This window comes from Podarcis raffonei, chromosome 14 (assembly GCF_027172205.1).
Source record: "Podarcis raffonei isolate rPodRaf1 chromosome 14, rPodRaf1.pri, whole genome shotgun sequence".
NCBI classification, from domain to species: domain Eukaryota; kingdom Metazoa; phylum Chordata; class Lepidosauria; order Squamata; family Lacertidae; genus Podarcis; species Podarcis raffonei.
In genome coordinates, this window is record NC_070615.1 from 30,404,314 (window position 1) to 30,431,715 (window position 27,402).

At 47.0% G+C, this 27,402-nt stretch overlaps 3 protein-coding genes across 14 annotated transcripts in view; 1 reads left to right on the top strand and 2 right to left on the bottom strand.

The window, feature by feature from the left end:
• The window catches only part of TSC2 (TSC complex subunit 2), a 45,727-nt gene extending 43,435 nt beyond the window's left edge, over positions 1-2,292 (bottom strand). For 7 of the 8 annotated variants that reach the window (XM_053365628.1, XM_053365627.1, XM_053365626.1 and 4 more), the window contains exon 1: positions 2,200-2,292. The gene's annotated coding sequence lies outside the window, so the exon portion shown is untranslated. The remainder of the gene's footprint in view (positions 1-2,199) is intronic. The other variant, XM_053365623.1, reaches the window with a different exon arrangement.
• A 53-nt stretch (positions 2,293-2,345) lies between these two features.
• On the top strand, positions 2,346-9,479 carry NTHL1 (nth like DNA glycosylase 1). 4 transcript variants are annotated; one of them, XM_053365636.1, is made up of 6 exons: positions 2,346-2,490; positions 3,205-3,467; positions 4,007-4,177; positions 6,241-6,400; positions 8,309-8,414; positions 8,868-9,479. In XM_053365636.1, the coding sequence occupies exons 1-6, from the start codon at positions 2,361-2,363 to the stop codon at positions 8,989-8,991; spliced, it is 954 nt and encodes a 317-aa protein (XP_053221611.1). In that variant the 5' UTR covers positions 2,346-2,360; the 3' UTR covers positions 8,992-9,479. The 4 variants fall into 4 exon arrangements, with proteins under 4 accessions (XP_053221611.1, XP_053221612.1, XP_053221613.1 ...); XM_053365637.1 differs by having other exon boundaries at positions 2,346-2,472; XM_053365640.1 differs by lacking the exon at positions 2,346-2,490 and adding an exon at positions 2,502-2,990.
• Positions 9,480-15,507: 6,028 nt separating this feature from the next.
• The window catches only part of NHERF2 (NHERF family PDZ scaffold protein 2), a 57,328-nt gene continuing 45,433 nt past the window's right edge, over positions 15,508-27,402 (bottom strand). Inside the window, exons 4-7 of one of the 2 annotated variants that reach the window (XM_053365634.1) lie at positions 24,909-25,062; positions 21,004-21,047; positions 19,838-19,900; positions 15,508-16,883 (exon numbers count right to left, since the gene is read on the bottom strand). In XM_053365634.1, coding sequence (XP_053221609.1) covers positions 16,725-16,883; positions 19,838-19,900; positions 21,004-21,047; positions 24,909-25,062 — 420 coding nt within the window. In that variant the 3' untranslated portion in view covers positions 15,508-16,724. The remainder of the gene's footprint in view (positions 16,884-19,837; positions 19,901-21,003; positions 21,048-24,908; positions 25,063-27,402) is intronic. The other variant, XM_053365635.1, reaches the window with a different exon arrangement.

A 27,402-nucleotide genomic window follows, 5' to 3' on the forward strand; every position in this document is an offset into this window, starting at 1 on the left:
GCTAGATGGACCAAGGACCTGACTCAGTATAAGGCAACTTCCTATGTACCCCCAAAGAGTGAGTGTGGCACAGCAGTTAAAAGTGTTGTACTTTGGAGCTATTCAATTCTATCCTCAAGCACTGAAACTCACTGGGTGACTTTCAACCAGTCATTCTGTCTCTCAGCCTAACCTACCTCACAAGGGTAGGGGGTGTATGCTGCCTTAGGCTCTTTGGAGGAAAGACAATATATAAATTTAATAAGACATGGTAAAGCAGGCATAGTCACTATAAATAAATCAAATGCCCCTGTCACAATAAATTTGTTAGTTTTTGGGGGCAGGATGGAGGCTATGCAAACCAAAGTCATAGAATCACAGAACTGTAGAGCTAGAAGGGGCCCAAAGGGTCATCTAGCTCAACCCCCTGCAATGCAGTAATCACAGCTAAATAATCAGATGGTCATCCAACTTCTGTGTAAAAACCTCCAGTGAAGGAGAGTCCACCACCTCCCGAGATCATCTGTTCCATTGTCAAACAACTCTCTCTTCTTTTAATAGATGGGGTGTTAGGAGAGGGACAGTACCTCTGGTGGAGGACACAACATGCTTTTTCTGAGGTAGTTTGTCCACCTTTGGTCCCCAACCTGCACTCAGCTCTCACCTGTGGCTCCTAGAAGCTGTCAGCATGCAACAGTGGCCACACCCCGGGAATGGCTTTGACTGGCCAGTTAAAGCAGGTGAGGGTAGCCCATGGGTCTCAAACCCTCAATGAGTTAGGGACTTTCCCTGCATGCAAAGACAGGCTCCGGTGGATTGAGACAAGACCAACTGTGGGTCCAACGGTCAAGAATGTGGTTTCTTCACATGCTGTAGTGACAGAAGTGAGGGGCAGATGGGGCTCATCAACCTGGGAAGGTAGCCCAATTAGGAGAAAGAAAACTCTGATTCTAAACCTCCACTGCCTTGTGGTATAACTTTGGGAGAAGAAAAAGCTAAGGAGTAAACCCTACATAAAACCAGAGTGGAGTCCCTAAGACAGTTGGAGGGCACCTTGTACACCTCCTCCCGGCAACTCCTTGCAACCAAGCTAGTGCCAAACATATTGCTCAGCTTTCCTTTGGACCACATCAGCAAGAAAGAGAGGGTCTTGCCATCTGGGCAGCCCAGGACTTCCATACACACTGCCCAGACTTGGTCACTGCCCAGGGGAGGTCACTTCAGTGCTGCTAATGCAGCGGTTTGACTTCACCTCTGGAGGTGCACTCCATTGTCTCTCAAGACAGATGCCAACTACTACTACTATTACAGATTTTATAAAAACAGCTCTTGCTTCATTTATTGTAGTTATCTTGAATATTTTTCCACTATGTTACTCCCAACATAAAAGTGCTTTACAATTCTTGTCCTCACCACAACCCCCTGAGGCAGGTTATACAGCTGCATCCACTTCACCAGAGCACCTTGGCTGGTCCAAATATCTCAGTGCCACTATAAGACTCTTAACAGAAGACTAGAAGAAGGGCCACCATTCTGAAAGTTGTTTCCATGCACAACAAATTCTGCAGAACTCAGTGTCACAATGGTATAATGCATTGCTTGCTAGCAGCACAAGTTCCCCTCTCTAAAATTGGCCTGCAAGTTAAGTGATTGCAAAACACAATCATAGCCATTTGCTCCTAGCATGGAGGTAAGACAAACCCAGGACATCACTTGCAATCTTGGTGACACCACCATCACCTCTGTCTTTGCAGAAGCTAATTCATTATTTGTCTCCACAAAACACCCTCATGCCACAGCTGCTGTTACACGTTTAACACCATTTCCGTTAAGCCTTTTCCAATCAATGCAGCTGCACATGGGTCTAAGCTGCACCCCAAAACCTTTATCGTCACAACAACCCGATGAGGTAGGCCAGGCTGTCCCCACAGACAACAAACTTTGCAACCATCCAGGCATTACATGTTTACATATTTATTTACATCCTAGCTTTCCTCCAAGGAGCAAAAGGCAGGACTTGCACACAGTCTCTATTCCTCCCTCCCCCACAAAAAAATTATACCCCCACAACCACCCTGTGAGGTAGGCCAGGTGGGGAGAAAGTCAGTGAGGGGAGGGCAAGAGGCTTGCTGCTCCCTCCTTCCCAACCCCCAATTCGCTCCAGAGCCCCAGCACCTTGTTATCCCCATGGCACCCCTTGCTTCCAGTGAGGCTACTCACCTCCTATGCTCCTAGCCCCCCACATAAACACACACACTCCGAAACCCACCCCCCGTCCCACTCGCCGCCGCCGCCGCCTCCTCCTCAGCCCATAGACCCCGCCCCCTTCCACCGGAAACGCGGGTCCACTTCCGGCTTGGTGTGCGAGGCAGAGACGGTGAATGCGCCGGCGGCCGCCGCGGGGCATTGTGGGGCTTGTAGTTCTGGGTGCAGGCGGAGGCATGTGCGCGAGTCGCGGGGTCTGCACCCGGCTGCAACTGAGCAAAAGGAGAGGTCAGACCCGGCAAGCGGGTGCGGGGAGGCTTCTTGGCTCTGGGGGAAAGAGCCAGGAGGCTTGGGCTGAGCCCCCTGAGACCTATATTGAATCAGAGCATTGGTCTACTTAGCCTAGTTTTGCCTATAGGAATTGGCAGCAATGGCTCTAGTCTAGGGTTTCAGGCAGGGAGTTTTTACCCCGACCCCCGTCCTATCTGCAGATGCCGCTGGGGATTGATGCTGCGACCTCTTGCATGCAAAGCACAGACCCTCCAAGTGTCTCTCTTTTCCAGGGACGTCCCTGATTTAGAGAAGCCGCCCCGGTTTCGGATTTGATCCTGGAATGTACCACTTTTCCTTAGGATGTCCCTATTTTCATGGGAGAAATGTTGGAGGATATGAAGGCAGGTGCTCTGCCACTGAGCTGCATCCATTGGTGGTTCCAGACAAGGGGTTTTTCTTCCAGCCACACTTGCAGATGCCATTGAGGATTGAATTTAGGGCCTTCTGTGCTCAAAGCAGATGCTCTACCAAAAGTGGGAAGGCTTTGTGCATGCAGGTGGTATAGCATGAGACACTTAATCTCTGGGTCGTGGGTTTGAGCCACTGTGAGCTATTGGGAAAGGAGACGGGATATAAATGCAATCCATCAGAACCAGCACCTTGAACTTAGCCTGGTAGCTAATTAGTATCCAATACCAATTTAAAGTTCACTGCAGTTCAGTATTCTCTCCCTCTCTTTTTTTGCAGGGGGGGAAGGGGGTGTTCCTACACTGAGTGAAACCTTCTGCGCAAAGATCCACCGAAAGCAGAAGACAGTCAGTGTTGCCTATGACTCTCCCGGAGGAAATGGTCTGGGCAAGACAAACGAAGCAGAGGGCAAGAAGCAGAAGTGGGAACCAAAAAACTGGGAGCAGCACCTGAGCAACATCCGGGAAATGAGGAAGGAGAGAGATGCCCCTGTGGACCAGATGGGTGCTGGGAAATGCTTTGACAGTGATGCTCCTCCAGAGGTGAGGAGAGAGCCCTGGAGCTCAAAACTGAGCTAAACTGCACATATTTAGGAGCTGGAAGGATCTTGGCAGGTTGCATTGTCTGCCTTCCTGCCCTCATAGAGCAGGACTGGGCAGGAGGTAGAGGTTGAGATCTGTTTGTAGAACAGATCTGGTTTTAACAATGATAACATGGGTTTCCCCACCTGAAGCTAGGAAAGCTAACCACTCACTGGCCCTGCTCTGCACCCTCCTTGAGTGTTTTTGCCTGGTTGAGATGTGCCCTTGAACCCTGATAATGTTTCCATCCATTTACCTGGATGGAAGACAGCAGAGAAATCTGTGTGTGTAGAAACCTCTGGCTTTTACGTAGCTGGGATGTAAAGGCTCTAGCCACATCCATTGCTCCAACTACTTTTGCTTTTGGCCCTGCCCATTACTAGCATATGTTGCCTATCAAGAAATATGGCCCCTAGGTGGTTCTAGCAAAAAAACAAAGTAGATCTGACAAAAGATGATAACCTGTGATGATCACCTTCCATCTCCATACCATACTGTAGGTTAGGCGCTACCAGGTCCTCTTGTCACTCATGCTCTCCAGCCAAACCAAAGATCAGGTGACTTCGGCGGCCATGATGCGCCTGAGGGAACATGGCCTCACTGTGGACAACATCTTGGAGACTGATGACGTGACTCTAGGCCAGCTCATCTACCCTGTGGGGTTTTGGAAGGTGAGCCATTTGAGAGAATAGGAAAGAGGAAGAGCGTTAAGCCAATATTTTTCTTGCCCTAATCTTAGTAATCAGCGCTGGGCATTTTGAGGAAATGAAGCTGGTTATATTTGTGTTTGGTAGAGTTGCAGTAAGGTTCTGTTGGGAGAACAGCTTTAAAGATTTTAGAAAATGTGAACGTGTGAAGATCATAGCTGCTGGATCGGGTTAAAGGGGGCCAATCCAGCCCAACATCCTGTTCTCACAGTGACCAACCAGATGCCCCAATGGGAAGCCTGCAAGCAGGCCCTGAGTGCAACAGCTCTGCCCACTTCCAATTCCCAGCAGCTTGCCTCTGACAGTGGAGGTAGAGCACAGCCATTGGTGTGGTGTGGAGTGGTGCATGCTCTAGTTATCTCCCGCTTGGGCTACTGCAATGCGCTCTACGTGGGGCTACCTTTGAAGGCGACCCGGAAACTGCAATTAATCCAGAATGCAGCAGCTAGACTGGTGACTGGGAGTAGCCGCCAGGACCACATAACACCGGTCCTGAGAGATCTGCATTGGCTCCCAGTACGTTTCCAAGCACAATTCAAAGTGTTGGTGCTGACCTTTAAAGCCCTAAATGGCCGCAGTCCTGTATACTTGAAGGAGCGTCTCCACCCCCATCGTTCAGCCTGGACACTGAGATCCAGCACCGAGGGCCTTCTGGCAGTTCCCTCATTGCAAGAAGTAAGGTTACAGGGAACCAGACAGAGGGCCTTCTCGGTAGTGGCACCCGCCCTGTGGAACACCCTCCCTTCAGATGTGAAGGAAATAAGCAGCTATTTTATCTTTAAAAGACATCTGAAGGCAGCCCTGTTTAGGGAAGTTTTTAATATTTAATGCTGAGTTGTTTTTAACACTTGATTGGAAGCCGCCCAGAATGGCTGGGGAAACTCAGCCACATGGGTGGGGTATAAATAATTTATTGTTGTTGTTACTATTATTATTATTATTATTATTATTATTAATTGTGGCCATTGATAGCCTTATCCTCCTCTATGAATTTGTCTAATCCTCTTTTGAAGCCATGCAAATTGATGGCTCGCCCTGCCTCCTGTAAGAGTGGATTCCACAGTTTAACTGTAATTGGTTCTTTCTTACCACCAAACCCATTAAGATTCTCGTGGGATATCTGAAAAATGTTGTACGTTCAGAGCATCTTACTCTAGCTGGAGACTTCTTAAGAGGAGCAAAATTGATATTAGTCCCTAAGTGGTACCCTCCCAAAATGCTGAAAGAACACGAGTGGTTTAATACAATATGGTATGTCACTTTGATGTCTAAACTTAGAGAAATAGTAAGATTAAGGGAGGGGAGACAGAAATCAGAACAGTTTGCAAGTTTATGTATCCCACCCGCCTTTACAAATCATATGGAGCAAAGATTTAATTTAGGACTGTTTAATGCTTTCTTGACTGTAGCATGAAATGGTATAACTTTTCTATTACAGTAAGCCCACAACGTACATAGGGCTTACATTCCAGGGATCGCACCTAAAGCCAAAATTGTGTGTACTCAAAACTCACTGGGTTTAATGGAGGTGGGATTGCCAAAGTCATTTTTCACAGAACCCCTACCACTTTCCACTTCTTTTTAAAATAAAAAAATTGCCATGCATGTGAAGCTGAATGCACACAAGTTAAATGTGCGCAAGTTGTGGGCTTCCTGTATTTCAGTATTAAGTAATCAATAGCACAAAAGGAAAATTGGATGGGAGGAGGAAATAATCAAACAGGTTCAAGATCATAAGTATAAGTGGTCCTAATGACCAGCTGGGTTGTGGAAGCTGTTTAAGGAGAGGAGGCACCAAATGTTGTGGGTCTGGTTCAGACCAGAGAGGCCTCCTTACCAAGGGGCTTAATAATCCTTTCTACCTTGCGGTTCTGAAAGCACATCCCTGCTAGATTCCATTGTCATTGTGGTCCCTGCTTTCATCCGGGCCCCTCAATCCTCACAGTCAGCCCCCTTATTCCCTCCATTGCCTGAGGTCAGCTGGCTAAACCTCCAGTGCGCATCCCCCCATTTTTCACTGACTACAGCGGAAAGTGAGCTACATCAAGCAGACCACAGCAATTCTGAAGGAGGACTATGCTGGAGACATCCCAAGGACACTGACGGAGCTGGTGAAACTCCCAGGGGTTGGACCCAAGATGGCTCATTTGGTGATGGACATTGCCTGGCAAGACGTCTCTGGAATCGGTACTGTTTCCATTTTTCTCTTAGCAGTCCCAACTCATTTGCTCTAGGAATCGGAGCTTCTAGAAGGATCTGGGATGGGGACTCTTGGGCCTAGGGGCCAAAGGTGGCCCTTTGGGCCTATCTATCTGGCCCTTGGAACATTCCCCAGGCCACACACCCTCACCAGTCTTGCTTCACACACCCCTTGAGCATTTTTGCCTGGGGAGAGGGCTTTTGTGTGCGGGTCCTGCTTGCAGGTTTCCCTTTGGTGCATGTGGGTAGCCGCTGTGAAAACAAGATGCTAGACTATATGGGCTCTTCTTACGTACATAGTTTGTCTAAGGCCACCTGAAGCAGAGGTGAAATGGGTCCTTTGTGGCTGACACACTTACAGAGCAATCATAACCATGTCTACTCAGCACCCCCATTGAATTCAGTGTTAGAATCTATGTTTTTCAAATGAATAGCTGTCACTTCAAAACAGTTCCTGTGAGGAGGCTTCTTCACTTTTGCCTACCTTGAATTTTGGGACTGTGATGCAATCCTGCTATAGGCAGGAGGTGGCGCTGTGGCTCCATGGCCCATGCTTGCACCAACCCACCTTTTTTTATTTTAACAGTACTTCCAATTAACATTTTAGGTTGCTGGTTACAGGAAACCTGGGAGGGCTGATTCTTGATGAATGGGACTTCAGGAACCAGTTGATTAAAAACTGAGGGTGGGGAGAATCTCATTTGGGGGTTCTCTGGTGGAATTCCTTCCCGATTAATCAAGGAGCCTGTGTGTTTCGCCCAGAGATGGCGGCAGTGCTGGGTGACAGACAGTGCCCAGTAATTTCAAAGGTGGGGAATCAGCCATTGTTATATTTGAGGCCTTGAGGCAACCTGATACCTCCATGGCAGCTGCGAGCCTCTTCTGAATGCCTCCTCCCACCTTCTGACTTAAGACTCTTACAAAATGCAGACTCGGGACATTAAAAGGGGCATTATTTTTCCCCTCCCCCCACTTTTGCTTACCAGCTAGCCAGACTATTTGCGTTGGCCTAATAAAGGCCTTGCCCTAATAAGGATGTTGAAATTTCCATTTCTGATTCCAAAAGTCACTTCCTTCCACCTGCCACTTCACAGCAGCAGGCCCTGATCTTCACAGGCATGCTGTGGACCACCTGAATGAAGTTCACGGACCACTGTGGTCCTCAGACCAGTGCTTGGGAACCCCCTGGTTTACAATTCAGAAAGCAGTATTTTCCGCAATCCAAAACATTAGTATATTAAAATGAATTGAACACACTTGGATTTTCAAAATCAAAACATTGTGTTGTATCCCTCAAAACATAAGAAGAACCTACTGGATCAGACCCATGGCCCATTTAGCCCAGCATCCTATCCTTACAGTGGCTAACCAAATGCCTGTGGGAAACCAGCGAGCAGGATTTGAGCACAAGAGCCCTCTGCCCTCCTGTAGTTCTCAGCAGCTGGTATTCAGAAGCATTGCTGCCTCTAAATTTGGAAGCAGAGCATAGCCATCATGGCCAGTAGCCATTGATAGCGCTTTCCTCCATGAATTTGTCCAGTCCTCTTTGAAAGCCACCTAGGTTGGTGGCCATCACTGCCTCCACAGTTCCACAATTTAACTATGTACTATGTGAAGCAGTATGTTCTTGTATCTGCTACCGACAGCCCAGTGACTATCTGGAACCTGTGGCCCTCCAGTTTCCTGACTCCCACTCCCATCAGCCCCCCGGCCAGCTGGGCCAGCAGCCAGTGGTGCTGGAACTTGGAAGTCCAGCAACATCTGTAGGGCCACGGGTCCCCCAGCCCTCCTCTGGTCGAAAGCTCCTCTCAGAGACAAGTAGGGGTCAAATATCCTCTAACTATTCTGGGAACTGAATATGGGATCTCCTCTCCCCTGACTCACCATTTTCCATAGGTGTGGACACACATGTGCACCGGATTTCCAACAGGTTGAAGTGGGCAAAGAAGGAAACGAAGCTTCCTGAGGAGACTCGGCTGGCTCTGGAAGAGTGGCTCCCCAGGTGAGGCAGTTGGGGTCAATTCTGACTTGTTTCTTTTACGTGTTCTCTGTTTCTTTTTTTTAATTCAGTGACCTGGGCCACACATGATGCCAAGCCATGTGAAGTCATGGTTTGTTTTTGGCTCACGAGCTGTGGCTTGTTTTAACAATAGTTTGGCTTTATGATCAACATGCTGTCTTCATTGTCTCCCATTCCATTTCGGAGCCCAATTCAAAGTGGTGTTTTCCATCTTCAGAGCCCTAAACGGCCTCAGAGGAGGACGTCCGAAGGCTTCCCTTCTCCCATACAAAATTTACCACAGGGTTAGGCCTTCAGCTAAGCTCCAGGGGCAGCTAACCAACGACCCCTCAAATCTTTCTGAACTACAGCTCCTGTAGCTTCAGGGTGAAGGGTGGGTGATTAATCAAATTAATAATAATGATAAATGAACATTTCCCTTCCTTCTCCTCCTAGAGATCTCTGGAGTGAGATAAACTGGCTTCTTGTTGGGTTTGGGCAGCAAGTCTGCTTACCTGTAAATCCACGCTGCAGTGAATGCCTCAACAGGGACATCTGTCCGGCTTCGAGGAAACGCTGAGAGATGTAACACTTACTGGAACAGGCCACCATACTGGGGGACTAGGACTTGGGGGCCCACCAATGGACTGATGATGCTGTAGCTGACCTGCCAGTGGCTTGAGCAAGAGGGATTTTCACCCTGAAATCTGGTGGCACTACAGCAATGACTTGGTTCCTGGTTTCCAAGCCATGCACAGGTGAGAGGGGTCCAAATAGCATTGTTCCTCATAAAAGGACCACAGAGTTGACTCAAGTGTGGTGTCCCAGGCTGCCCTGAAAGGACTCCTCTTAACCCAAGTATGAAGCCACACAGAGAGTAGTTAAATAAGTGCAATGTATTGGGGCTAGATTCCAGACTAAGTTAGCTGGACTCGAGTCCCACTGAAATCAGTTGCACGTGTACATCTTGACATAACTCAGTTCAGCTAGCTCAGGCCCCATCAGCACCATACATTTAAAGCAGTGACATGCTACTTTAAACAGTCATGGTCCCCCTGCCAGCCCCTTTCCCCCTCACGGAGCTACAGTTCCCAGAGTTCCTGGGGAAGAGGGGTTGAAAGTACTTTGGGAATTGAAGCTGGGAGGGAATAGGGGGTCTCCCAGTAACTCCCAGCACCCTTAACAAACTACAGCTCCCATGGTTCTTTGGGCAAAGCCATGAGTATTTAAAATGATGAGAGTCTACTTCAAAAGTATAGTCCAGCCCCCAATATCTTTTAAATGAAGCTTTTGCTGGATTCCTGTGGCTAGAAAGAGGAGATGGGGGAACGCAGGCTGAAAATGGGTGAAACTTTCTTTAGGGTGAAAATGAAAACAAGCAGAAAGTTCAGTTTGTGTCCTGTCAATGGAAGATCCACATGTTTTGATATGTCTGGAGATCTCTTTGTCATAAGCTATATATGTCTGACCAGAATTTCTAAGGTTCAGCTCACATGACATCCTCCGGCCTTTGTTTTGAAAGGGCAAGGCTCCCACTTTGAGAGCCTCTGCCTGAAGGGCAACCAGCCCTCAGGGTGTGTTGTATTTCCTTGTCATTATGCCTCTCCCTGCCTCCACACACACTGTGAAGGAGGCCGGTCATATTTTCTTCCCAGACCAGACCTTCCTAAGAAGTGTTTGTGGATTCTGTCAGCTGCCTTTGCCCTTGAAGAATTTCCAATTTAAATGCTAATAAGCTAGTTACCAGGCAAAAGGAGTTATCCAGCTCCACTGGATGATGTCATTCAGGCCTGTCCCAGCGTCATGGAGGAATTAGCCTGTTGCCAAGGTAGGGAGAGTTGGAAGTTTAAAAACAGATGAGACAGAAGAAATTCTTCCCACCCCAATTGTATCTGATAGGCTCCAGGGCTTGGAGATTTTAGATCAGCTTTCCTCCCAATCTATCGCCCTCCTGATGTTTTGAACTACAACTCCCACCAGCCCCAGACAGCTCAGCCATAAAATACAGTCCAAAACATCTGGAAGACACCAGGTTGGGTAAGAGTTCTCCTATGTGAGAACGAAGCCTTTGAGATGTCCCAAACAAAAGGGGTATTTGGAATACAGTGTAAGCCTTGAGCTTTGCTTAGCCTGTCACATAAGCCAAGTGCATCTACCTAAAGTGTAATTCTTATTTTTATATAATAAACAGTTTTGTTTTTAATAAGAATTTTGTCTAACAGTCTCTGTTTGGTGCTCAGGTTTCCCGGAAGAGGGGGCTTAATCCAGAGTGGGGAACTTGGGCCCAGGATCTGAAAGCAGCCCTCCAGGCCTTTCCTTCTGTCCCCTGGGACTCTCCCTATGACATACCCCCTCATTGGCCCTGCTTCAAACCTTCCTTGAGGGGCTGGAATATGTTTCCCTGATAATTTAAATGCACCTAGAAGTGAGGCAATCTGGCACAGCCAGGAAACAGACACAAAAGCTGGATGGGAGGAAGCGAGGGATACCATAAGGAAATAATAATTTGGACACCAACATCATAAAACTCGCTGTACATGGGAAACCAGTTTTATTATTGACATTTTAGTATACATTTTTTTACACAATGCAGTTAACAGCTCTTCTTATAACTCTTTAGTGAATGTCTAGGTTAGATGTGCAGAAACTGAGTTAAGTGCTGCAGAGCATATAGGATGGCAGAGAAAAGAGAGCCAGGCGTGCTTTTAAATCGTCATGAGTCAATCCACGGAATAGAGACTGGGATGTTTGCTTTCTTGGAAGGGGTAGGGGGAAAGATACCTCTATAGGTACAGATTTGTATAGGAGGTTTCAATTGTACCACAACCCTCAAATTTGTGCTTCTGTCACACCTCTCCTATCCATAAAGAATGACTTTAGAAATCCTTGTTCAAACCAGTCCTGCATTCATTCATTTCCTTACTATTATATTTCACCTTTCTTTGATCATGGAGCCCAAGGTGTTATCCAGGCGTTTTTCAAAAGGCCTCCTATCCTGTTTCATTTTCCACTGACCAGATGTTCTTTCCATGTATCAGAGGGGTGGAGAACCTGTGGTCTTCCAGATGTTGCTGGACTCCATCTCCCATCAGCCCAAGGCTGGTGGGAACTGCAGCAGCAGCAGCAGCACCCCCACACACACACCTCTGGTGCATCAGCACCTTTGCTAATAATGCATTGGGGGCAACTCTTTTGGAGGTAAAAACTTTAGCCTAATTTGAAAAACAAGCACCCTCCAATCATTTAAGGAATCAAAGCAGGCCCCCCCCCAAAAGCCTTTATAAATCTCACACCGACCGTTCTCAAAATCAAGTTTCAAGCAACCTTATCAGCAGGTATTAGCATATACCTGAATTACTACCAGTCTTACTCAATAAGTGTTTTCTTTGTTAAAAAAATTAAAGAAGACTCAGCAGAGCATTCTTCAGAAAGCCACATTTTCATTCACAAACGTTTCATTATCCTCCTAGAATCAGTGGTCCCAAGTCATCAAGAGAGATTTATGGCAGGCTTACTCAACCTGGGGCCCTCCAGTTGTTGTTGGTCTACAACTCCCATCAGTATCAGCCAGCATGGCCAAAGGTCAGGGGTGATGGGATATGTATTCCAAACATCTGGGCACCAGTCTGGGGAAGGAAGATCTACATGCACTCTTATTTGCATTTGCTCCATAATGCACACCCTTCCTGTGGCATCAGCAGGAAGCCCCCTTTCAGTACTAATGGGCATCTATGGGACTAACTGAGCATAACTGGGGCTGGATTGGGAGTCAGCAAGTACGGCTGTTCTCCAATAATAAATGGTTTGGGAGTGCGGTAAAATCCCACGTCTGCAGACTGAGTTGTGCAAATTAGTCATATTTACATATATTTATTTTTACATAGCTTCACAGTCTTCAATGGTGCAGGTTTTTAAAAACAAATTGGAATGTTTTGGTCAAGCTTGGCAAAGAATGAGTCTCAAAGGGGGAAAGAATTCCTGACATTTCCCCAGATTCCATGTGGGCTAGAAACCCTGTTTTTAAAATAATAATAATAAAAATAAAAATCTTCATCATCATAAAGTGAAGAGCACAGTGATTTGCAGCCAAACCCTTCTTGTCTGCTGAGCTTATAATCACTGAACATCCATGGAATCAATCTGAAATATGGGGGGGGGGTTGTTGTTTGCAAAAAGACCGCTTTCTAGTTCTCATGCCTACTGAGATAAAATACAAAAGTGGTGGGTGATGCCTGGTGCTACCTCAGAAGACAGAGGGGGTAGGCCTTTGAGGGGACAGAGGTGAGGACTACAATGGTGTCCCTATGATAACCAGGCAGACTATGCAAAATCAGTCAAAATGTGGCATTCAATTAGATTAACTCAGGTGCAGAATTAGGGCACATTTCTTAGGCGTCCAGACCAGCTGCCCCCAACCTGGTGCTCTGGGGCTGCTAGGAATTGTAGTCCAAAATAACTGGAGACCATCAGATTGGTAAAAGCTGGTGTGGACAAAGGGTAACCAACGTGGTGCTCTCCAGATGTTGTGGACCGCAACTCCCATAAGCCCCAGCCAACACAACCAATGGGGAGATGGAGTCCAGAAACACCTAGAGAACACTGCTTTGGCTACTCCTGGGGCAGACTATGAGTACAGGGCTGTCCATCATGGACACCGATACTCCACCTTGCCTTTCTCTCAAAGCCTCCTGTAATGAAACTGTATACTAGGTTATTCCTGAAAACCAATCACATAACAAGAGAATGGTACCATTTACCAAGCCAGCTTTGCTACATGGCAGCCATTTCCCCAAAGGACAGGAGAATAATCTAAGGCACCTTATTCAGCTTAGTTATTTGCAAAACATACACAAAGCCCCCAGAGTGTACTTATATCAAAGGGTACTTGGTCATCTTGCGGGTATTGTAGGGCTGTAAGAGTTGGAAGGGGCCCAAAGGATCATCTACTTCAACCCCCTGCAATGCAGGAATCACCGCTGAAGAATCCCTGAAGACAAAATGCCCCCCCCAACTTCTTGAATACTTACATAGATTGTACATTTGTGCCCTAATTAAAAGGGTGGCAATTGCTTAGTCATACAGACCTCTTTTTATGAAAGAGAAACTGCATCCCATCCAGCTTGCTTTTTAATACTTGTTGTGGAAGTGGTTGTAAAGAAGAAAAGGTTGTGATGTCTCACTAAAGAAGGCTGGAAGAAAAAACTCTTCCTACCTGCCTCCCCTTACCAGATTAACAGTGTTATAAAATCATTAGCTATCTTCCTTTTTTTTTTTACTCCTCCCTCACTTAGCAGAATCAGGAGAAGAGTTTGGATAACAATTTTTGAGTTGCTGCTGCAATGTGATCACTCTCAGGCAGCCTTTGCCAACTGTGTGCCCTCCAGATGTTCGAACTACAAGTCCCATCAGCCCAAACCATGGATGTGCCTGCTGAGGCTGATGGGAGCTGTGGTTCAAAACAGCTAGAGGGCACCAGATTAGCAAAGGGATCTCCTCAAGAACAGAAGAGCCTAGTGTAGAGGTTCCACAGGAGTGTGTGCTTTACTTTTATGTGGCCCACACAGTTCACATACATCACTCATCGAGAAGGATCAAATTCAGTTAGTAAGTAGGAGCAATACACCAGAATTATCCACTTTCACTCAGGCCTGGATTCAAGACATTTCAGTGCCTACCACAGAAAAAAAACACACCAAACAGTATACTCCCTCCCATGAATTAAAACAGGGAGGGGTAAGAACTTCCCTGGAAACGGTCAATCTGTCTCCCAACTCTTGTCCTCTTATAACAACATCAAGATCTATCTAGGGCAGGCATGTCCAAAGTCTGTTTCGGGGGCCTAATCCAGCCCTCCAGTCGGTTTAATCCAGCCCCTGTGGCAGTTTATTTCCTAGAGTAAAATCCTAAAAAACCCCAACAACTTCAATCCTAAACAAAGCTCAACAACTTCAATCCTAAAAAAAGGTTAAAAACTTTGGTCAGCCCTCACGGCCCTTCACTTCATCAAATCTGGCCCTCTGAAAAAAGTTTGGACACCACTGAGCTAGGGAATCACAGAATCATATAATTGTACAGTTGGAAGGGACCACGAGAGTCATGTGGTCCAACCCCTTGCATTGCAAGAATCACAGCTAAATAATCCCTCAAAGATGGCAATCCAACCTCTTCCATGCCTCCTTGCCTTTAATAACAATTATTCTATTTGGGGGGTGGGGGAAGTAACGTAGAGGTCCTAACGCTGGTAATGAGCGAGTCAGATGGTCAGTAGATGCGGATGTGTTGCCGTCTCAAAAAAGAGACACATTCTGTGCTTCTGAGCCATTCCTTCAGAAAGAACATTGCAGAAGCTAAAACACATTCAGAGCTTGTTAAATTCAGCTTTACGCGTCATGGTTAAAGCATGAGATTTGACTTTGGCTATAGGGAGGGGTGCTTCAGGCCCAGTGACCAAATGCAGCTCTTCAGGCCTCTCCATCTGGCCCTCAGGATGCTTCCCAGGCCACTCCCCCTTCTCAAACCAAGGCCTGCTTGGTGCTTTCATTCATGTCCTTCATCCCTGACTGGGAAATGTTCTTGGACTGTAATGAAACCTTTTGGATTCCATGGTTGGAGAAGGGTGAGGGTTGGTGTAGAACCTCAAACCTTTGCGTGGGGAGGGGGAGCCCTGTCAGCTCCACCCCCTTTGCTTCTGGTTTCTCCTGCCACTGGTATGCAGCCCCCAGAAGATCGCCCAGAAGGGAATGTGGTCCTCAGCCTGAAAAAGGCTTTGGGGACCACTCTGTCCATCATCCCCCACCCCGGGCACTGCCTGTGGAAAGGGTTAGTAGTCATATGTTAAAAGGGAGACCATCCACTACAGCCTTTCCTTAGAACAGCTGATACGTGCAGATACCTTACTGCTGCTAAACTGAAAGGAAGGTTGGTCAATGGTGCAGCCACTGAAACATCAGCAATGTTGAAATGGGGTGCATGTTTTCAAAAGGCCTGGATGTGGAAATAGTTGTGCGGTTGGAGGTTAAATGAACTTGCACAAAAAGGGGGGTGCTTCTGCTTAAATCTCAAGATGCCTGTCCGTTTGCCAGCAGGACACCGTCTCCCAAAGGAACCGCTCCCAGGAATGTTAGTATTTCACGGATACAATTGTCTTCCTGTGCTTCTCCCGAGTCTCGCTAGAAAGTGTTATTTCCAGCTTCTGGCTACAGCCAATTCAGATCAGTGTTCCTTATAAATGTCAGGATTTAGAAAGAGGGGGGGCACTTGCTTTTCCCCCCTCCTTCTACCCTACCCTGGCCCCAGGGGGTTGGCAAGGGACAGCATGCATTTCTGCACCTGAGTGCACCTAATAATTGTGGTCTTTTGCCACGATTGGTAGGGAAGGGACTTTTCAAAAAGCATGTTTGTTCTGAAAAGTGTTGAAGGGAAGGGGCTTTTCGGAAAGCACAGTTGTTCTGAAAAGTGGTAACAAGGCAAAAACAATTTGCAAAGAAAAGGGGGCTTGCTGTGCCTGAGGCTTAAAGGGTCAGGGCGTTTCAAGCACTAACTACGAACAGATGGAGGGGTGGGAAAAATTTCCCTCCTTTAAAAAATAAAAAGTCCAAGTTTAAAGCCACAGAGAAAACTCGCACAATCACGAAATGGTCAGGCAACCACATTTATGAGGATGCCAACATGGAAACCCAGCAGTCTCTGCCAACCTGATGCCCCCTCCTGCCCGAAACCAAGGGCTGCTGCAAGGAGTGGGCATTATCTAGAACATCTGGAGGGCACCAGGTTGGCAACAGCTGCTGTTAACCCATCACAGTGCAGACCGCAGCATCCAGTTAAGTGGAAAGGCTCTGGTTAACAAGTTCTGGTTGGGACATTATAAAAAAAAATATTGACATTGCTACAAGAAGAGGCAGAAGAAGCTCAAACAATTAATGATATAAAAATGATCCTATAAATAATGCATTCTAAATATTGCAGGTTAAGCGATTCAAAAAGGAAAGGAAAATTGCCGCTTGCTTTTCCTGCTTGTTACTGTGGCAGCTTCACAGTTGCCTATTTTGTGTGTTTGAGCCCTGCAGTTTCAATCTCTCTCTCTCTCTGACCACTTTTGTACAATAAAAGAGGCTGGGGGCAGTGGGGAAGGAGGGAATGTGCTTTGTACAAAGCAACACAAACCTATGGTAAAAAGCAGAGCCTGGCACGCCTTGGAGCGGTGCCCGTTGGAGGCACAGCGCGGCTGTCGCCATCCCCGTGCTCGTTTGCAAATGTCTCCAGGCCGGGGTGGGGGGAGCCGCAACAGGAGTCGAGAGGAGCTCCCCGGCCGGCTCAGAAGTTGCTGAAGATCTCCCGCTTCTTATTCCAGTCCATCTGGGGGGCCCTTTTGTTCACCCGCTTGGCCCGCACTTTCTCTTTGGCCTCCGCTGCCGTGGGACTCAGGTTCAAGCCGCTCTCCTCAAACGGATCCTTCTTCCCAGGCTCTCCCACCTAGCGGGATTTTTTAAAAAAAAGAAAGAGAAAAGAATGGGATTCAAAAGAAGGGAAAGGACTGGTGGGATAGAGGGGTATGGTGGGGGCTCCTGTGCTGCATTTATTGCGGGGGGGCAGGTTTCCCCCCACTTCAACCTGTCATCCCTTTTCAAACTCATTTTGCAGGGTTTGGAGAGGCTACCTTGCAGGTAGAGCTGACAGGAGGCAGCAAAAAAACTAAAGAGTCATTGCAGGATGCAGACTGGGTCTCTTGGGCCTTTGACAGGGCAAAACTCAGCCTCTGCTCTTAGGAGAGGAAGCAGCAACCGAGAAGAACTATAACTCAGGGGCAGAGTATTTGCTTTGCATGCAGAAGGTCCCAGGTGGCATCTCCAGGCAGGGTTAGGAAAGACCCTTGGTCTGAAACCCTAGAGAGCCGTAGCCAATCAATACAGACAACACTGAGCGAGATGGACCAATGGATGTAGCTGAGTGGCAGGACATCTGCTCTGCATGTAGAAGACCTCGGGTTCAATCCCTGGTCTCTTTTCCAGGCAGGGTTGGGAGACCCCGCAAGTCTGTGTGAACAATGGTAAGCTAGACAGACCAATGCCTGACACAATATAAGGCAGCTTCCTATGTTCCTAATTCTGATGCCGAAGAGCTGCGCTTACTCTTCATAGCACCCAAGTTCTTGGAATGTCAGCAAGTACCAACCCATCTGGCCCCATGTCAACCCACCACAGACCCAACTCTGCAGCCGAAACATCATCATGCATCACCAGCAGAGTGCAGGAGGGATGGGCCTCCAGCTTAATGGAAAGGCATGTGCTTTGTATCCAGAGAAGGTCTCATGTGCTATGCCTGGCCTGAGAAAGGGATGTCACCTGCTTTACAGTGGTGATTAAACGAACCACCAGTCAGCAACTGGACACCTTCGGGCAGGATCCGACCTCCAACTGCCAACCCAGGGAGCAAGGGGATGTGGATGAGCAGCGTCAGAAAGCAATGGGATGTGGTACCCAACCCCCTGGCGAATTGACATAACCTAAGCTTAAGGTGCCATTTGGCGCCTAGCTTACATATCTGAGTTTCTAACACTGGCCCCACTCCCCTATCACAGTGGACCTCTGGGACAATTAAGTGCCACTTAGGGTTCTCCTTCTATGTCTATTCAAAACCACAAGCCCATGGCAGGATCGGGACCCAAGGCGATAAAACCAAGAAAGGCCCTCAGCGGAACCAAGCCGATGAAGCCTGTAAGAAAGCAGGACATCAGCCAGCACTGGCAAAAGCTGGATGAAACTAGTGAATAATTCCTCTCCCTCACCACCAACCCGGCATGGAAAGAATGCAGAGTTTTTGGACTCCAGTGAACAGTGAGGCCAGTTGCTCCTCTGAAGGAACAGGGATCGGATCCCCCGTAATTCAAGCCTCTCTGTGGTCTTCACAAAACTCTCCTCTAATCAAGGCCTGCATATTTCTCTCTTAAAGAAACAGGGCTGCAGTGGTGGCAGAGCGTGAGGAAATAAATAAGCTGCATTGCATTCAAGTATTTCCCTTCGCATTTGAATGCAATTAAGCTTTTTTTTAAAAAAAAAAGTATAGGGGTTTGGGAGAAGGAATCTGCTGACTTTTTTTTTTTTTTGCAATAAATAGTTCATATTCCCTCTACATCAACATATTCCTAGTGGCTTCTATTGTTCTCTTCCTTCTTTCATCCTGAGGGGTCCCCGGAAGGAGAAATAAGAGAAGACAGTTTGACTCTGGCCACCTCTGTGGTGGAACATGGCAGATGTTTAACAGCTGACAAAAAACCCCACAAAAAAACTTGCTTGTTTGGAAGGAGGGAGCAGGGAAGCTAAATTTTGGAGTGGAAAGCCTTACACGGCAGCAGCAGCAGCAGCAGCAACGTCAACAACAACTACATTTCCTATCCACGTTGTTACAATTACTACTAATTTTTTATGACATGCCCATTGCCATAAGGTCCCAGGGCAGGTTATAACAATAGAAAAAGAAGGACTTAAGAAGAACTCTGCTGGATCAGGCTAATAGCCACTGTGGCTAGTAGTCATTGATAGCCTTCTCCCCCACAAATTTGTCCAATCCACTTTTGAAGCAAGGTTGGTGGCCATTGCTGCCTCTTGAGGGAGTTCCATAGCTTAACTACGCGCCGCATGAAGAAGGACTTTTATCTGTCCTGATTCTTTCAGCATTCAGCTTCATTGGATGGCCATGGGTTCTAGTGCTATGAGAGAGGAAGAGCAGCTTTTCTCTAGCCACTTTCTCCATGCCACAGATAATTTTTATAAATCTCCATCACGTCATCCCTTGCTTGCCTTTTCTCTAGACTTAACGGTCCCCCAAAACAATATTAGAATCAGTTAAAATGATCTGCAGTCACAAAAACAGGGTGGGTCCTAAAAAATATACATCTCAGGTGTCAAGAGGCCAGGGTCAAGAAGCTGCACTATGAAGGTTGCAGGTGCACTTCTGTGGGGAGGGAATTCCACAATTTTGGGGCTGCCATGGGGAATGCCCTCCAAACATCTACGGGTGGCAGAACTGCCGAGAGGGGCACCACTAAAACCACATGAAGGGTGACAAGCTTGGGAAAGTTGTGCAGGAAGCAGGAGGTAGTCGGTGCAGAAATGCCCCTGGGATTTGCAAGAGGTGGAAGGCCAGAAAGCAGGAAAATGTCCCAGTCCAGATGGGCAGAAGACAAAAGCCTGTTCCATATTAGAAGCAGGAGAAAAGAGAAGATGGGTGGATGCCGCAGAGACACTGAGAAGGAGGGAGAGGAAGAACTTGGCAGAGGGAGGAGGAAGAAGAAGAAGGGGCAGGATCCAGAGGGGGGCCCCTGGAAGGATGCAGGTCCAGGGGGTTTCCTTGGCAATACAAGAAAGAATATATACAAGGTTTCCTGTGCAGTGTTTGGGCAGGTCAAGAAATGGGATCACTTTGTTTACCTCAGACTCCTTCTCAGGACTTTGGCAATCGCTGTGGGACGAGGACATGGATCCCCCATTCAGCTGTCAGGAATGGAAAGAGGGTGTGTGTTTATTACAAGAAAAGTGGAATTGGAGGGGTTAAGAACATGATTTGGACAGCTGTAGGGCAGCGCCTTGAGGTTTTGTGCCAGCATGGTGAGTGTGGTGGTGCCACTTGGGGAAACATGGGCCATAAAGAAGAACAGGAAGGTGGGTTAACCTGCACAATCTCCATTGCGATCTTTCCCCTGGATGGCTCACAATAAAATTTCCAGGCAGAGAACAAGTCACTGAAGTTCTTAAGAAAAGGTAGCATATTGTGTTGGGTCAGTTTGATAAGGATTTCTCATTATAGGCTGCGGCCCTTCGATCTCATGTGATCCATCTCATTTCCTAGCACTGTGGGAAGACAGATCTAAATAAGTTGGGCCAAAGGTTGCTGAAGCCACAGAAACCAGAGGAGAGTAAAGGAAGATGGCCAGGGATCTCGTTGATCCAAAATGGACATGTCCTATGTGTCACATCTTAAATTTGTGACTCAAGGTGAATACCTGGAAGAAAACTAGAATTCCCCAGCCTTGTGTCTTGGAGGTGTGTTGGACTACAACTCCTATCAGCCCCAGCTACCATGGGCCAAGGACACGGGCACCATGCTAGCTGGGGCTGATGGGAGTTGTAGTCCAACACACCTGCACGGCATCAGGCTGAAGAAAACTGCACTCAGCTCTGCTGTACATTCTGAACAGTTAACAGGGTAGGGGTGGAAGTTGATTCAGTCTGCATTTCAAGGCAAATCAAACTGGAACTCAAAACACAGTCATCTTTCAAAATTTGCAGTCCTCCCAATTTTGCTGAGCAGTTCTCCAGGCAGGGAATGTGTACAAAAATGAATATACTAGGGTCAGGTATGCATCAAAATGCTTCTTATTCCAGGAAATTGTTTTGCAAAAGGATGTGTATATTGGGCAAAACTGCATACAATAATGTGTATATCAGGGGGGATGCACTAAAATGCGGATATTTTCATGAGGACTTTTGGGGGGGGAAATGCCCAATGATATGGAGAACTGAACTTAAGAATGGAAAAATAAGAAACCAAGAGAGGCAGAAGCAGACAGATTCACCCATCTGTACCCATCGCTCACCTGCGTTTGTGCTGACCCATTGGTCATGGGCTGAGGAAGTCCACCTGAAGGCAAAGGAGAAAGAACCCCAGTTGAATACAGTCATGTGGAAACTCAACAAACGTCCTGATAACATGCCAAAAAATAAAAGAACCACAGAACTATCCCTGTGTCAAACATTACTGTCTTTTGGTTTCAGAAATTCAAAGTTCTACTAACACAGACACCTTATAATAATAATAATAATAATTTATTATTTGTACCCCGCCCATCTGGCTGGGCTTCCCCAGCCACTCTGGGCGGCTTCCAACAGAACATTAAAATACAATAATCTATTAAACATACAAAAGAAAAAAGAGGCTCCCTATGAAGCCCCACCAAACATTTGAAGATGAGGGTTGTTCCTATGTCCTTCTGAGGGCCAAACCAGCTGTGACTTTGATTGCATGAATGCTGCATTTTGGAGCTCCCGCCTATTGACATCAGGCGGGATCCTTTACTGTATACTTTCTGGCACCTGCTTAAAACATTTTTGTTTAGGCACAGTGCTTTGCAGGCACCATGGCTCAGCTGACTGCCAGGTCTTGCAAAACCCTGTGCCTTTGCAAGTGCCAGGGACCATGGCTTGTCAAGGCAACTTCACTTTTAGCAGAGAGTTGCATTTTTGCCATATGACATCAGGTATAGAGGCACCCGTAAGATGGAGGTTCCCCACCACTGCTCTAGTGGGCTCAGGGGGGCATCCTTATAAAGTCCCTTTAATTTCCCCCACAAAATTAAGTGAAGGAAGGCAACTTCATAATCTTTCTGCAGAAAATGGAGCATTTTCATAATGTATTGACAGGAAAATATAAAACTATGCACACACTTAAGAACGTTGTAGATCATTAAAGTAGATATTTTAACTCTGTTTAGACAGATAGTATTGCATTTGCTATGCCTATTATCCTTTTTTATGCATATGCATTGCTAACATTTATTTTCTTTTCTTATTGTTATTATGTTTTCACTGACTTGTATCTTGACCGATAATAATAATAAAACATCCTATCAGGTATTCTTTTAGATATATTTCAGGAATATCTTCAGGCATAAATGTTATTTTATCAGGTCAGATCTTTGGAACTGGCACTTTTACAGGTGCTGCATAATACCCATTCAACATCTGGAAGAAACCTTTTAGTGCGGCAGCTTCTACACTTTGGAACTCCCTGCTTATTGATTATCAGGCAGGCACCTTCACTGTACTCTTTTCAGTGCCCACTAAAAACATTTTTGTTTAGACAAGCCTACCCATATAGTGTATTGTTATTTTAAATTTTTGAAAGTCTTAAATTGTTGTTAATATTCTCATTGATAATGCTACTGTTTTATCTCCCTTGTAAAACACTTTGAACGTTAGCAGATATTTATCTCTCTATATGTATATATATAGAGAGAGAAATATAGATAAATACTGCATGCAAGCCCTGCTTGAGAATAGGATGCTGGACTAAATGGGCCACTGGCCAGATTCAGCAAGGCTGCTTTTATGCTCTTGGATAAATTAGGACCAAAGTCACCACATGAGCTCTGACGATGAGTAGGAATCAGAACCCAGGTCCACTGTGGTCCAACACTCTACATGCTGTGTGGGCCCTTCCTGTCCCAGATTTAGCCCATAAAGTTATTCTACAACACCAGGAGCAAATGGAGGAACCAGGCCATCTGTAAGAGTCAACATGCAGCAACGATTTCATAAACAGAAGCATCCCTACTGATATCCTGTGGATGTGGGCTCTAAAGGCCTCGTCACTCCTGCAAGACTTCCCCCTCTTTCTCTCCTTTGCCTGTAACTCAGCAGCAGCTGGTCTGGCCCTCCTCCTCCTCCTCCTCCTCCTCAGCTATCGCTTGAAAACAGGCCTCAGCACTCCAAGAGACAACCCGAAACCCTTCATACTTTCTGGGACTGGGTGACCATGCTAGCTGCATCTCCTCAAGAGGAGAACAGGGGCTTTATTATCCACCATGCCAAGAAAGAAAAAGAGTTTCTCCCTGACCCTATCTCTTATTTTGCTCCTGCTCTCAGCATCTGACACCATTTCTCTACATCCACCGCCCGCCCCCCTCCAGTTCTGAATTGTTCCAAGTCGTTCTTTTGGATTCCTCTCTCCACTGAAGGCCAGGAAAAGACAATCCAGCACTGGAGGCAGAACTCAGCTTAGTTAGATAAGAAACAGCTGTGTTAAAAACACACAGAGCTCTCCATTCAACCCAGCCAAGGAAGGAGGATTGGGGGTTGCAAGGAGAGCAGGGATATGGATGCTTGGTGGAACCCAGTGGTCTCCCCCCCCGCCGCCAACTCTGGCTAAGCAACAGCTTACAAAACCCAAAAACTGCAAGGCCAGTAGAGGGGGTATCCACTGCTAGGGTGTTTTTTTAAACGGCTGTTTTGCAAAATGTTGCTCTCTACTTGGATCCAGGCCAGTGGCTGGTGCTTCATTTGTGAAAGTGTCTGGAGCTGAAACCTGGCAGAGCTCTTCTCCCCTTCATCCCCAGTGCATGGAACCTGGTTGCAGTTTCTGTGATGAAGGGGGAAACTCTGCACATGCCCAGAGCAACTCTCTTCCTTGGCAAGATTGGAGGAATGTTCAGAGTGACTGCAGAAACTTCAAGTAGAGAAAGATGATTCCAAGATGTTTTGTTGTTAACGGGTACTGCAGACAAGGAACATGCTTTGACACTAACTAAAGAGCAGGCTTTCCAAACTGGGTGCCTTCCAGATGTTTCAGACTACACCTCCCATCAGGCTCAGCCATCACAACTGCTGTGGAGCATCAAGCTAGGGGGAGACTGCGGGTTTAAATCCTCACTCGGCCATCTTGCTCACATCTTGCTTGGGCCAGTCATTCCTTGCAGGGTTGTTGTGAAGATGAAATTGTGGCGGAGAAGAGAACCTATGTATCCCACATCCGCACTATACATTTAAAGCAGTTAACCTGCCACTTTACACAGTCATGGCTTCCCCGGAAGAATTCTGGAAACTACAGATTGTTTTGTATCTCACCGCATTATACTTCCAGTCGTGTGGTGAGATTGGTTACAGTACAAAATCATATGAGCAAAAAAAATTATATAATGTGTGGTGGGTGTCAGCTTTTCTCCTGCTACTGGGTACATAATAAAGGGGTACCACTCTACTGAAAAGTGTCATTTGTTTTCATTCCCTTTGCTGTATTTTTTATTGGTTAGGTTCTCTGGTAATGCTAGCTCTGGGAGGGGGGCAGAGGTCTCCTAACAAATTTCAGCACCCCTAACAAACTACAGTTCCTGGGGGGGGCTGTGGCTGTTTAAATAATAAATAATAACAATAAATTTTATTTATATCCCGCCCTCCCCAGCCGAAGCCGGGCTCAGGGCTGCTAACAACAATAAAATAATACACCATTCTAAAATCAGTCTAAAAATCACCATTCATTATAAAATTAATTCAAATCAAATTGATGGCAACCATTGGGCTAGAGTTCTGGCCAAAGGAGGGAGTCAGGCTGTGCCCTGGCCAAAGGCCTGGTGGAACAGCTCTGTCTTGCAGGCCCTGCGGAAAGATGTCAAGTCCCACAGGGCCCTAGTCTCTTGTGACAGAGCGTTCCACCAGATTGGAGCCACAGCCGAAAAAGCCCTGGCTCTAGCTGAGGCCAGCCTAACCTCTCTGTGGCCTGGGACCTTCCAGATGGTTTTGTTTGAAGACTGTAAGTTACTCTGTGGGACATACCAGGAGAGGCGGTCCCGTAGGTATGAGGGTCCTAGGCCGAGTAAAGTAGTATTATTAAAGTAGTATTATTGTGCTTTAAACGTATAGTGCAGATGGGGCCTATACAGGGACATCTATCTCCCTTGCAAAATCCCTGCCCCCTCTGCGAAAGCTGGTTCTAGGAGAAATGCTTTACCTCCGATGTGCTCCTCTGTAGGGGTGATGCCCAGTTTCTTGAAATACTCGTCTGTTTCGGGGTCCACAACTAGCAGTGTGGCTTCATGCTCCTTGGACTTGATATGTGACACTACCTCGGAATGCTTCAGGCCCTCGACGTTGATCCCGTTGACCTGAGGGAGAGAAAACCAGAGAGGTAGGGGGAGAGAATGAATGGCTGGATTACCACAATGCATTTCACATGGAGCTGCCTTGGGAGACAGTTTGGAGATCTCTAGGGTATCTGGTTGGCCCCTGTGAGAGCAGGATGCTGGACTGGATGGCACCTCCCTTGGCCTGATCCAGCTGGCCTCTTCTTTTGTTTTAATCTAGCATTAGAGTTTGTAACAAACTGCTCCCCCTCCAATAGATAGATATAAAGGTTTTGTCCCTTTTAGAACAAAGGAACCAACAGCAGCCAGAGGGGAATGGTTCTGCTATGATCTGCTATTTTAAACCAGGACAAAGGGGAAATTCACTCCACACAGCGGCTCTCACGGCTTTGACAAACAATCACTGCCCTTTTGTTGCTAGCCTAGGATAATGGAGCAAAGGGGATCATTTTGTTCATGCCGGGGCGCCAATTATCACCTGACAATGGAAGGCAATTAATCAGTTCATCATGTGGTGTGCTGCTGCTTTCTGCTTTGACTGTTTTCTTTTTATTATTATTTTGGGGATTTGGAGGGGAAATGTCAGCAAACTAGTTACCGTATTTTTCGCTCGATAACACACACCTGACCATAACACGCACATAGTTTTTAGAGGAGGAAAACAAGAAAAAAATATCTGAATGAAACAGTGGATGTATCATTTTTGTGCTTCATGCTGTGGCCACAGACATGTGATTTGACGGTGAGTTTGGGGTAGCCCAATGCAAAAATCCTGAGAATCCATGTCGATCTGTGCTTTGTAACCACGTTTTTGTACCATTGCAGCCCCAGGCAACAGTGGGTGTGTGAGTTTTTTTGGTGCAGGCTGTAGCCATGGACATGCTATGTGATCTGATGGTGAATCTGGGGTGACCCAATGCAAAGATCCTGAGGATTCATGTGGATCCATGCTTTGTAACCACGTTTTTGTACCATTGCAGCCCCAGGCAACAGTGGGTGCGTGATTTTTTTGGTGCAGGCTGTAGCCATGGGCATGCTATGTGATCTGATGGTGAATCTGGGGTGACCCAATGCAAAGATCCTGAGGATCCATGTGGATCCATGCTTTGTAACCACGTTTTTGTACCATTGCAGCCCAAGGCAACAGGGGGTGCGTGATTTTTTTTGGTGCAGGCTGTAGCCATGGACATGCTATGTGATCTGATGGTGAATCTGGGGTGACCCAATGCAAAGATCCTGAGGATCCATGTGGATCCGTGCTTTGTAACCACGTTTTTGCACCATTGCAGCCCTGTTTTTGCATCAGATCATTGCTGTGTGATCTGATGGTGAATTTGGGGTGACCCAATGCAAAGATCCTGAGGATTCATGTGGATCCATGCTTTGTAACCACGTTTTTGTACCATTGCAGCCCCAGGCAACAGTGGGTGCGTGATTTTTTTGGTGCAGGCTGTAGCCATGGGCATGCTATGTGATCTGATGGTGAATCTGGGGTGACCCAATGCAAAGATCCTGAGGATCCATGTGGATCCATGCTTTGTAACCACGTTTTTGTACCATTGCAGCCCAAGGCAACAGGGGGTGCGTGATTTTTTTTGGTGCAGGCTGTAGCCATGGACATGCTATGTGATCTGATGGTGAATCTGGGGTGACCCAATGCAAAGATCCTGAGGATCCATGTGGATCCATGCTTTGTAACCACGTTTTTGCACCATTGCAGCCCTGTTTTTGCATCAGATCATTGCTGTGTGATCTGATGGTGAATTTGGGGTGACCCAATGCAAAGATCCTGAGGATCCATGTGGACCCGTGCTTTGTAACCACGTTTTAAGTGGGGAGGGAAGGAAAAACATAGAAGGGACAAGGAGCACGAGACGGGTGTGCGGAGAAGCAGCCGGCTAAGAATGCAAGAGAGGGGTTTAAAGGGGGGTGGGAAGGAAGGCAAAAGTCCACCCCACCCAAGCCAGCTCTCTCTCTCTCTCTCTCTCCTGCATGTTTCCCGCTGCCTGCGAGTCCCTAGACGCAGCAGCAGCAGCACCGGAGCACGGAGAGGAATTAGAGGGAAGGACGCTCTGCTTTCCCCTCTGCTTGCCTGGAGGGGAGGGGATTTGCCTGCTCTTTGTTCCGTTTGAGCAAACACAGTAACAAAACAGAAGAGGGTGGGCAGTAAGACCCTGAGGCAGAATGCAGGAAAGCAGCAGCCTCCTCTCCTCCGTGACGGCGCGATATGATTTTTGCCTGATTTTTGCCCTGTACTTGGGACAGTCAGCTCCAGGGACCACACATTCGCTCAATAACACGCACAGACATTTCCCCTTACTTTTTAGGAGAAAAAATCTGCGTGTTATAGAGGGAAAAATA

Bases quoted from the DNA above. Each gene is read 5' to 3' on its own strand.
- NTHL1 (XM_053365640.1), top strand. From the start codon at position 2,798: ATGTACCACTTTTCCTTAGGATGTCCCTATTTTCATGGGAGAAATGTT. The intron at 4,178-6,240 runs GTGAGCCATTTG...CACTGACTACAG, and splicing joins ACCCTGTGGGGTTTTGGAAG to CGGAAAGTGAGCTACATCAA. The intron at 8,415-8,867 runs GTGAGGCAGTTG...TTCTCCTCCTAG, and splicing joins CTGGAAGAGTGGCTCCCCAG to AGATCTCTGGAGTGAGATAA.